At 39.4% G+C, this 12,473-nt stretch overlaps 1 protein-coding gene across 1 annotated transcript in view; it reads right to left on the minus strand.

The window, feature by feature from the left end:
* Positions 1-1,528: 1,528 nt before the first annotated feature.
* REEP5 (receptor accessory protein 5) overlaps positions 1,529-12,473 on the minus strand; it is a 32,562-nt gene continuing 21,617 nt past the window's right edge. Inside the window, exons 4-6 of the mRNA XM_009321112.1 lie at positions 10,493-10,631; positions 3,473-3,641; positions 1,529-2,060 (exon numbers count right to left, since the gene is read on the minus strand). Of these exons, the coding sequence (XP_009319387.1) occupies positions 2,011-2,060; positions 3,473-3,641; positions 10,493-10,631 (358 nt within the window). The 3' untranslated portion in view covers positions 1,529-2,010. The remainder of the gene's footprint in view (positions 2,061-3,472; positions 3,642-10,492; positions 10,632-12,473) is intronic.

Genomic DNA, 12,473 nt, shown 5'->3' on the forward strand with positions numbered 1-12,473 from the left:
TATCAGTAGTTTTTAGAGAAGTTAGTTATGTAGTAGTTTGTACCTAAATCAAATAGACTATTAAGTATCTTTATTTTTATTTATTACTTATTATTTCAAGAGGTGAAACTAAATTCCACTGGCCACATGACTGCTATATGCACAGTTGCGAGTGTTTAAAACACAGCACTAGGATTTCATATGGCTTACAGAAAAGTTCAGTGGGTTTAAGACAGAGGAAGATATGACAAGAAATTAAACCACTTAAATGGCGAGTGACTGAAAACTTTTTACTCGCTTACATCTACATCTTTGCTGTAAACTTCATCCTCTTCAGCACATCCACTCATAACAACAAGTTGTCATGGAATGATTAGCTGTGATATTTTACATTTTTTCCTTCAAATGACAAACTGCATGCTATCCTACAGAAAATGATGCACAGTGGGTCTCATACTTCCCTATGCAAGTTGACAGCCATAAGGGCCGTGTTTTCCAGCTTAAAGCTTAAAATGCTTTCTCTTAAGACACTTTTACATCTCTTCTTACAATGTATCTCTCTCGAATTTAAAACTGACCTGCCGAGTTGCACTGTGCGCTTCATTCTTTTGCAGTTCTCGCATCTGAAAATTCACAGTGAATGTTTATATACCAACTTGTTGCAGAAAGGAAAAGTCTTCAAAAGTCTATTTTAAGATTAAATCTTCTGATTTTAAGAAGGTGGACCAGAAATCACTTTTTATCCTATCAAAAGCTTAAGTTTACCTTCTGCGTGCTCTGTGAGTTAAGAACTGTCATAGCATTTCTGTGCTTTAAAGAAACATCAGCATGGAGATGAGAACAGGGAGATTTCAGTAATTCATGCTGAATTTGTTGAAAATACTGCAGTGTGAAAAAGTAAATACAGATTCAGATCTTAAGGAAAAAAAAAATTCTTTTCCATTGATGGCAAAAAAGCCTTTATTCTCTTAACGACTTTGGTTGCATTCTTACTGATGGGTCAGGAATATATCCAGTAACAACAACAGCATCTCTATTCAGGAAGTTTCAGTGCTCATGCAAAGTTTTTCTTAGTAGAGTCAGAAGAGAGTGCAGATTTTTATGAGCAGAAAAAGTTCATGGGAGGTGGCAGTCCATGCCATTAGTGATGCAGTTCTGGGGACTGACACCCAAGACAGTTAATATTTCAACAGGACTTTAAGAAAAAGTGTTTGTAATGGTATCACTTCTTAGCGAAAGGTGGTTTGTGCTTTTGAGTGTGATCTTAAAAGGCACTCTATTAGCAATTCTGGATGACAACTTTATTTAGCAAGAAGAGGCAAGGAGTTGTACTTTAGTCATCTTGTGCTAATCTTGTGCAATTTAGTGCATCCATTTCTGGCAAATTACTTCACGCTAATATAAGCTGGATCACTTGAATGAAGTTACTCTTTCCTATATTTAGTATCTATTCATTTAAGAATACACACACTGTACCAAATATTGTGTTATGATGAAACATGCAACAGTGAAAAACCTCTATCATCAGGCGCCTAGAACATGTAATTCCATCATTTACAACTTTATTGGTGGGGAATACATCCATTATGCCATCTCACAATAATTCCCTGTATATTCAAGAAGATCCGTTCAGACTAGTATTTTCCTTATACAATAGCTTCATGTTACCAGACACACTGCAGTCAAAGTGTTAAGAGTAATTACGTACACAAAGAGACAACTAAAGTGCAGAGCCTGTGGGATATATACTTTTTATTTATGTTACTGCAGAAAGAGATTACTGAAAGATTTCTTCTGCATGAAGGTGAATAAAATATTTTCATTAAGCTTCAGATGCTGCCCACTGCATTGCTTTTAAATAAAAATTCTTACTTTCTATACAGACACAGCAAAGTAGTAAGCAAACTTAGAACACATTCCTTTAATATATCAAAATGTTTCCAAGGCAATATTATTAAAATTATACCACAGTTCCCAGTAACATCAAGCTTCATAAAGGAGGTGGTAGGGAAACTTTATCCAGTTAATAGTTTAAGTGCTCTTCTTTTCTTCCCCCAGTAAGTTCACTGTTGCTTTCTTGGCTGCAGGAAAATAAAAGCAAGTTTAATCTTAGAGGGCTACAGACTAAGTGACTTACTCAGTGTTCTTGAGCTGCATAAAAAAAAATAATGTTCCTTTTAGGTCACAAAAGAAACATCACAAAAGAAAATCATAGCTTTTGTATACACATACACACACAGTGATAAAACTGATCACAAAGATTTTAAAAAATAAACCATAAGCAAGGAGCAGCACAATAAACAGCACAGACTGACTTACAACTATTTTATCAATAAAATAGAGCTGCTCACAGTGTTTAGGACATACAGGTTTACAGCAAGAAATCTACTACCAAGCTGATGAAATAGGGCTGGAATAACACTAATGTGTGTGTGTACATGCATATGTGTGTGGATGATTTCTTAAAAATTGTATGTATGTGGAAATCTTTATATGTAAAAATAGGAAAACGAAAGAGTAAGTGATGGAATGAGAACAGAAAAATCCCATGTACAACACAGAAGAACATTATTTAAGATACTTGTCTAACAATAATGATTCAGGAAGGGTCATGCAGCAAAACTTCCAAGCATAGTTGAGAAAGGCAGACCACTTAAATACCAACATGAAAACTACTAAAGTTGGTAAGAGGAAATGAGACTGCATGCGTTGCTTGGCGGAAAAGAGACTTAAGGTGCTTTGAAATATTTTATAAATAAACGTCCTTCCAAGTGAAATTTAAATAAACCTTTATTTTAGCTACTTAATACATTTCCTTCTCTTATTCATAAAACGATCATCAGACATTTTGGAGTATGAGGGTCCACTATAGAATGCAAGAAACTAAAAGCAAAAATTAAGCAATCTACAGGCTGTGATAAAATTTATTCTAACCAATTAAAAACCTAAGTAATTTCTTTAAGAATGGGCTCAGAATCCTTTGATCTCCAGAGGAAGGAAAAGTACAAAAACTTACAGACGGGAAAACTTCATTTCACATGTTGCTGTTGATTGGAGTTAAAAGATTTGCTTTACTACACAATTGGCAGCCCTTCTATACTACCAGGTATTTGAGATGGTATTTTAGGAGATACAAGAATACACCGAAAAAATGACTGTATTTATGGAAGGTATCTTGTGAGGGTGTTTGAATCTGCCTCTAGAGAGAGTGTTTACAGTGATATGTATGGGGGGGAAGGACACACAAACTAATTAGCTGTTTCTTCCACTCATACAGCTTGCACTCATTCTAGCATAACTGCACTCCTAGAAAGTAAGATCCACTGCAATTCTCTTTTCCTCGCATCTTCACCCAAATTTACCTTCTCCATTATAATTTACATAGCCTTCTTACAATTGTTTTCCCCAAAATGATGAATATTAACTGTAATATTAGAGCTGCCCAGGGCAACTCCTCCTACTTGATGTGATTAGCAAATGATCTTTTCCCCACCTTCTTTAGTGATGGTATCTGCAGTCTCTGCAGCCTTGTCTTTCAGGTCTTTAACAACACTGTCGAGCTGAGCTTCGTGCTTCAGGAAGAAAGGCCGAATAATTCGACGATAGAGGAACTCTGCCCCATTAGAAGGGCTCGGAGCCATACACCACAACAGAAATCCACACTACAAGGAACAAGAAGAACTGCATAAGTAGAAGAAATGAGTAGGAGACAAGGTGTAGCGTGCCTTCCTAACTCTGCCACAGACTTGAGCATAGTTAAAACAGTACGTCATCCCCTTCATTTTGTATGGTCACAATGCAGTAAGTATGCAGGTCAGTATAGTCACATACAGTGAATTTTTGTATTGGAATAATTTCATGGATATTGATAGGATAAAGGAGGAGGGCTGTAGCAGTAAAGCTCATCTGGTAACAGGTGTATCAAGATTGCATGGGGTTTTTGTTTGGTTGTTTTTAAGGTAGAAATACAAAACCTGATTAGACAAAACATCAGAGTCTCTGGCTACTTCTACACTATGAAGGTCTAGGTCCGTAAATCACTTGAATCCAGCCAAAACATATCCCTGTCCTCTCTGCCTCCTTGCTTTGAAAATGCAGCGGGGGAAAGAATGGGATTGTGTGCGTCTCAGAGCTAAAGTGACAAGGAGGAAAGATGTATCCAAGCTACACACAGCACACAGACAAGGGTAATGCTTTTGGATTGCACAGGCTAGGTAATGCTTTTATAGCACAATCTGCTCTCTGGGGAAAAAAAACCCCAAACCCAAACACCACTGTGTGTGGGATAATATTTCTCCATCTTACAAAGGGGATTAGAAAGACAGGTATTACATGTATTACAGATATCTAAGCTTCAGTCTTTACTACTGAAGCACCTTATTTGGCTTCAGTTCCACTGTCATACGCAATACAAAGACAGCTATGCAAAACAAGATCAAAACATTTAAGGGACAGAAAATGCCATAACTAAATTTGCTTGAGCTCTGAAAGTATATATAAAGAGATTTTACAGGCTAAAACTGCAACAAAATTAAGCAAATTTTCTCAGCAATTGTACAGTTCTTCCAGACACAAACAGTACAATACTATTCCATGTTAAAAGCCTCTCCAGAAAATAAAGGCAGAACAGCTTTTCACAGACCACCTTTTCCTAAAACACAAAACAAAACCACGCCAGCCTCAGCCAAAATGTGCTTTGTTTTGATGTTAGACATGATTAAAAGTTTGAGGATTTCCACACATTTTTGGGAGGAGAGGGAGAGAAGGAGAAAACACAAGAACAACTACTCAACTCTTCCTCTTGAAAAAAAAACCCACCACACAATTAGTTAAGTTAGGCACCAAAAATGAAACTAATCATTTAAACTACAATAAAACCATAAGCAACTTAAAAGTCTGCATTTAAACACAGTAGCACTTATTTAAATAGTTTAGATTTCAGAAGTTTTCCATTTTCACAGCAGTATCTACAGCTGCCGAAGAAATGTTTCAATGCATGTGCTAGGGCTTCTGAAAGTCATTTAAAAAAATACAACCACAGTTTCTTATTTATTTATGAGGTTTCCAGTACACCGCATAATGCAAAAGCATTTCCTAGAAGCTAGTTTGATCACAGTATCCTTTCAGAATTCCACTGTGCCTAGCCAGACGTTTCTGTCTCCTCTCCTTCCCCTCATACTTTTGATTTCCCACTGTAAAACTGCAAAGACAGAACCACATCCAAATACTTGTTTTGGTATTACATAAGAAACTCAATTTGACCATTACAAGGTGATTTAAGTCAAGAGAGGTTATTTTAAAACAAAGGTTCCGATTTGAGTTTAACAAAAAGAAAAAAGAGAATAAAATCCCTTTTCAATTATGAAAACCACATAGCCTTCTTCAGGCAAGCCTTCCAAATATTTTGGAATATCTCCCCTCTATATTTCCTCAGACAAGGGATATTGAGATTGAATGTTCTGTAGGTTCTGCTCTTCATACCTGTAAAATTTTGGCTTTGTCTTCACTGCAGTGCATACCACAGTAAAATTGATCCCCCTGGTGTACATCAGTTGAAGAAAACACCTACTGTTTTTGGAGGAGATTGCTACTCCTTTTTTCTTCAAGGCCACTTCTCATTCCCCTTGCCCTCGAGAAAGTCAGTTATGATATATTTGGAGCTGGAGAGGTATCTTGACAGGCTGTCTCTTTGAAAAGGATCCCCGATTCCTGGGGATGACAACTGCCTTCTACAGAAGATTTTGCCAAACCAATTTACCATCCTTTGAGGTAAGCTTTAAGCTGTCGTCTTTAAACTTGCGGTGTCAGAACAGAATGATTTAAAAGAGTGTTTGCCCAGAAGACAAAGAAAGGTTTTTCAAAGTAAGGTGTCCGCCAGTGAGAATGCCAGGAACATTTAAATGAATTAAAATAAATAATGCAACATGCAATAAAATTTGGCACCAGTAATTAGCAACTGATGCAGTACCATTAAGCATGGTCAGGGAAAATAAAGGCAAAAAGTCATAGAATATCAATTTTCAAAAGCTTCTATTATTTGGAACTGTCATGGTTTAACCCCAGCCAGCAACTAAGACCCACGCAGCCGCTCAGTCACTCACTCAGTCACTCCCCTCCTGTGGGATGGGGGAGAGAATCAGAAGAGTAAAAGGGAGAAAACTCGTGGGTTGAGATAAAGACAGTTTAACAGGTAAAGCAAAAGCCGCACACGCAAGCAAAGCAAAACAAGGAATTCATTCACTCCTTCCCCTCGGCAGGCAGGTGTTCAGCCATCTCCAGGAAAGCAGGGCTCCGTCACGCGTAACGGTTACTTGGGAAGATGAACGCCATCACTCTGAACATCCCCCCCTTCCTCCAGCTTTATATGCTGAGCATGTCGTCACATGGTATATGGAATACCGCTGTGGTCAGTTGGGGTCAGCTGTCCCGGCTGTGCCCCGTCCCAGCTTCTTGTGCCCCCCCAGCCTACTGGCTGGTGGGGTGGGGTGAGAAGCAGAAAAGGCCTTGACTGTGCGTAAGCACTGCTCAGCAGTAATGAAAACATCCCTCTGTTATCAACACTGTTTCCAGCACAAATCCAAAACATAGCCCAGTACTAGCTACTGTGGAGAAAATTAACTCTATGCCAACCAAAACCAGCACAGGAACTTAATACAACAGAAAGAATAAATGGCACTATCTTATGTTGTTATCTTTCATTAAAAGCTGAGAAGCATATTGATTTTATTTCCTGTTAAAGAATACCTGACTAATTACTGATAGTTATTTTACTTGTCCCAATATACAAAGATGTTACTTAGTTCTCCTTTGTTTTAGGAAATCCCTCAGCTGTAAGTCCAACTTCCTCTGAAATGAAAAGAAATTGAAATTTCCCTTTTCTTGCCTATGAACAAAATTAGTCATTTTGATTTTACAGCTTTGTCCCAGTCTAGTCCAGAAAAAAAATCAAATCTTTTACAGTTATAGATTTGTTCTCAAATACCTATTACTTTTGAAATGTACTGAAACAGATGCTTATATACATTTTCTAGAGGACATATACCAAAGCTGCAAATCTCAGTCTTTTCAAAGCTCGAGAATGTCAGACTGCTAACTTAGTTTATTTTTCCCTTGTCTCTCCTGAAACTGAACTAACACAGATTATTAAAAATAAAGTGCTTTGTAAAAAGGTCCAGAAAGGTCAGAGTGATAGAACTGTTAACTGCAAAAAAACCCCACTATATTCTTTGTGACTCTCCAGACCAGCCAGAGGAGGGAATGGAATTCGTGCAACAGAGTGACTTCCGTAGGCAGGTACCTGAGCTGGGTCTAACCCACTTGGAGCTTGCTAGCAGCTGTTCTTGCCCTGGCAGCACAAAACCGAATACAGCTGGTTTTGCCACTACAGCAGAGGAAATGACTGCAGCTGAGAAATACAGCAAGTACGCCCACGGCCAGTTCCAAGCTTCTACAGACAGAAGACTATCAAAACCCAAGGCACGCCTCATATGACCACAAATATGAACACACTCCTAATAGAAAACTGCAGTTATCAAAACAAAGTGTTCCTTTTAATGGAAGTGAAGTAGCTCTTTAGTCAAAATCAATAATTAATTGCATGGGGTGCATGGGCCAGAGAAGGGAATCTCTGTCTTGAAGCAGAGTCAGGCTGCCACATTTGGCACGTTGCTACACTCACAATATACAAAGATGTTACTTAGTTCTCCTTTGTTTTAGGAAATCCCTCAGCTGTAAGTCCAACTTCCTCTGAAATGAAAAGAAATTGAAATTTCCCTTTTCTTGCCTAAGAACAAAATTAGTCATTTTGATTTTGACACTCCTCCTGCTCCATTTGAGTGAGTGCCTCATAGCAGCAGTGTGCATAATGCACCCAGTGTGACATGTCTGCTAGGAATTCTGTTCAGAAATAGTATTCTAATATTTCAAGACAGAACTGTTAGTAGATTTAGGAGTCTCCTCTCTTCCCACTACCAAGAATACTCTTAGCATGATAACCTCTACTACTTTCACTGGCTACAGTATTTTAATACCTGAATGCCAAAGAAACCTTTAAATAATTAGAAAAAGTATTGAAAACTAGATCACATACACATGAAATCATGAGTTGCATGCACGTCCTGTGCTTCAGAGAAAAAAAGCAGATAAATAAAAAGTAGGCATTAAAAAAAACCAAACCACAAAATCCAAGAAATCTCAAAACAGTTTTCAACTGGAGAACAAAAGTGTATGCAAATATCATAACATATTCAAAGGAGTTCTTGAACATGCCTTTCTCCAACCTATAAAAACTCCTAGTGTGCTGAAAACTTTGAGGTGACAGAGCCTAGGCTCTGGACTTAAGGGAATATGGGAGCAGCTCTGATCAGTGCCTCAGCCCTGCACATGAAGGTATACAGAAATATTGAGCAGCTAAAACTTAGTCTGGAGTGGAAGTTACAAGCTGTATCAAATAAATGTGACTATGCAAATTTAGCATATTTGGAAAATGAAAGCGAGCTTGAAATTTGCATGAATAACATATGTGCGCTTCTATTTCATAACATCGTAAAAGAGACATGGAGACATCACAAACTACACTACAAGAGGTTTTAGTTGTGGATGGACTGAAAGTTGGAAGCTGCCTGCATCCTCCTTTTCCCTGCATGGAGTAACTTTCATCCTTCCACCCAGTCAGCAATACTTTCTGATTCTCAGCCAACACCTTCTGTCTGCCTTTCTATCACAAAAGTAAACCTCTCCAACTACCCACCACTGAGAGTAAATAGTTGACTTCTATGTGCCTTCAGCACATGGCATGGTAGCTGTGGTAGAAAGCTGTGCATTTACCATAATTGCTTCCTTGTGTTTGCTTTTGCTGAACTGAGAAAAGTACCTTCCTGTTGATGCCACCACTACATGTAAATGTGGCACTTCTGATACAGTATTATCAGAGCCATCTGCGGTTGGTCTTTATTTGCAAGGTCAACCTGAATTTCAATTGCATGCTCTTCAGAAAGCGTGCTGTGCTGGCATGAAGAAATCATTGCCACATCTTTTACCACCAAGAAGTTAGAAAAGAAGCTCTAAAAATACACAGTATGAATTCAGAACTGCAAGTATACATCACTGCAGACAATGGGTAAAGTCATAATCCTGCTAAACTGTAAGGTGAAGTTGGGGATGTGAAATAACTGCGTAAGTGGTTAAGAACAGATTTTTCCAGTGCCATAAGCAATCCTTTTGGATGCTATTCAAATCAGACGAACTTGCACTTTGATCACTATTTGGCCTGGTCTTAATACATTAAAACAGTAAAACTTTCACATATGTGTTACCCATGCTAAACTGAAAAACTTTGCAACACCATTAAGCTTAAAATCAAAAACATATTTTCATTTTTGATTAAGGGGAAAAAATGAAGTGTGGGGGAGAGAGAATTAACTTTGTGAGACAGGCCAGAATGTTTTTAGTTTGAAGCAGTTCAAGTATGTGCTTTTCCTTAGGGAGCTAGGGAAAAGTGTCCAAATGATTGCCCAGTTGATGCCTGTTAAAGGTTCAAAAGGAACAATGCGGAAATGTAACTGAGTTGTCGAAGTCAATTGTTGTCTTTAAAATGTGGGATTTCCTGGAAAAAGCATTTGGCAACATCAGACCTTACCGTTAAAATTTTATATGACCCCACCACAATAGCTGGCAAGCAAATCCTTTAAAGAACTTTGGTGGGGCTAAACCAGGCTAACAAAGCAAAACAGAAGGAATAGAACAGCCCATTGAAACAGAAAATCGGTAACAGTTCTTTAAGCTAAACAACTGACCCTCCAGCAAGCTAGAATGTCTTCTACCCAACAGCATACATGGTAATTGGCTATCTCCTAGAATAATTTAACATGTTAAAGTTGATTGACAATACACTCACACCTTAGTTGACAAATAAAGCTTGGAACACATTAAGCAAATCGTTGTTGGTAGTCAAACCACACTAACAAATGCACATTACCAACAAGCTCCTCTGATACCTCTCATTTTCTTTCAGGAAAGTAGACTTAACTAAAAATGAAGGCTGTATGATTCAAACTATTCTTATGTTGCAATTTCTTTCTTTGCTCCCAACAGCACAGATGTTAATATTTTCTTTTGCTGCCTTTGTGATTTTACTCTCCACTTTTGCTAATGCACTTAAAAGCAAAAATAGAGCCACTCTGTAGGGTTTACCATGTGCTGTCATTTTGCCCAAATTTACCTGAACACCAAGACAAAAAACTGCCACAGTACAGCTACACTGCCTCTTTTTTCCTAAAACATGGCAGACCTTTCCCTGCCACCCATCCCAATTTCCCCTCTTGCCTCACAAAACCATCAGCTGTAAACAGATCACTTTCATAGTGCTAAATTACATGCAACCAGCATCTAAAAATAAGGTGTGACCCAGGAATGATTCCAAGGGAATCTGTTGTCATGTATCCATTCTTGAAGACATTAAATCAGTTATACCAAAGGTCTCAATTTAGCAAAGGGGTCACATGAACTAACATACCTTTAGCATGTAGTAGAAAGGGAACCAGGACAGAAAGATATCAGAGAAGAATTCTGCTATGCTGAAAACACCATACACAACCCAGTAAGTCAGCCACTGTGTGTCATCATCTTTGTTGGGACTTTCAATGGCCTTGATTCTGTAAAGGAAACAAAACAAGTGAGCAGATCAGTAGCATCAGTCTCATCTATAATGGTGAAGTTTTTATGACTCAGGTTTGTTTTTACATGTGAATCCTCATGATTTAATTACTCTATATGCTCTACAGAAGAGAATTAAGTAGTATCTATCATACAGACAATGTGCCCAAGATCCTTGAACAGTACATCAGATTTCAAAAAGAAAAGACACTCAAGCTATGTCTAGCTCTGTGATTACAAAAAAAAAAAAACCCAAACAAAAAACATGAGCATCCTGACCTTGTTCACGAGACAGTCCACAGGACAGGGAGGAGAGGGGATAATCTTTGGCCAGTTCCAGTTCTGGATGCATTGTGGTAATCCTGACCAGAAGACTATTGTACATCGAAGCATTAGTGATCCATATAACAGTTAACCTGAGTGAGCAGGTCTGTGCCACACATAGAGCCTGGCTTTCAGGCCTGTGCTGTGCTGCACAAATTCCCTAGTCACGGGATAAATTCATCTCACTGAAACGGGATCCCCTAGGCAGCTCCCACTGGGTGCCAGTGATTACACCACCTGCATGGCCTTGCCAGTATCTAACAGTGAACATCCTCCCTCTTTGACAATAGAAGCAATGAACAGAGTTGCTGTCTTGAAAGAAAAATCCTGCAATAGCTTAAATTATCAAAATGGGATAACCTTGTCTACAGATGAGGTCTGTACAGTGTGCTGTGTGTGGATCGGAGGCCCATTCAGTGCTGCACAACTTGGGGTTCCCAGCATCTACAAGGATGTAAGATTATCTATACTATTCTCTGTTGCTTTATAGTGTTAGCTCTAGTAAGTAGCACTTTAAATGAAGCTTTACAGAATCTGAATGCCTTTCTTACTGGGATCCTAACAGAGCAGCACCTACTAGTGCAAACAGCATCTAGATAGAAATTTTAAATCTAGTTCAGGATTTTGAAGTGAATCTCAAAATATCTTTCTTTACTCATAATGTACATGTGCTAGATTCCTCTTTGAAAAGGTAAACTGTAAGATTTGCTCTAACAATTAACAATCGATTGTCATAGGCGATTCCCTTCTGAGGGGAACAGAGGGCCCTATATGCCGACCAGACCCGTCCCACAGGGAAGTCTGCTGCCTCCCTGGGGCCCGGGTCAGAGACATTACTAGGAAGCTCCCTGATCTGGTGCGGCCTTCGGACTACTACCCGCGGTTGGTTGTACAGGCTGGCAGCGATGAGGTGGCAGAGAGAAGTCCTGAGGCGATCAAAAGGGACTTCAGGGCACTGGGGAGAGTGGTTGAAGGATCGGGAGCACAGGTAGTGTTTTCCTCAATCCCTACAGTGGCAGGGAAGGACACTGGAAGGAACAGGAAAACACTCCTGATCAACACGTGGCTCAGGGGCTGGTGCCGTCGGAGGAATTTTGGCTTTTTTGATCATGGGGAGGTTTACACGGCACCGGGCCTGCTGGCAACAGATGGAGTCCAGCTGTCTCACAGGGGGAAAAGGATCATTGCTCATGAATTGTCAGGGCTCATTGAGAGGGCTTTAAACTAGGTTCGAAGGGGGAAGGGGACAAAACCGGGCTCGCTAGAGATGAGCCGAGGGGTGGATAGCCTAGCTCAAGTGCATCTACACCAATGCATGCAGCATGGGCGGCAAGCAGGAGGAGCTGGAAGCCATTGTGCAGCAGGAGAGGTATGACTTAGTCGCCATCACAGAAACATGGTGGGGTGACTCTCATGATTGGAGTGCTGCAATGGATGGCTATAGACTCTTCAGAAGGGACAGGAGAGGAAGGAGAGGCGGCGGGGTGGCTCTGTATGTTAGGGAGTGTTTCGATTGT

Source organism: Pygoscelis adeliae, unplaced genomic scaffold, assembly GCF_000699105.1.
Source record: "Pygoscelis adeliae isolate BGI_AS28 unplaced genomic scaffold, ASM69910v1 Scaffold83, whole genome shotgun sequence".
NCBI classification, from domain to species: Eukaryota; Metazoa; Chordata; class Aves; order Sphenisciformes; family Spheniscidae; genus Pygoscelis; species Pygoscelis adeliae.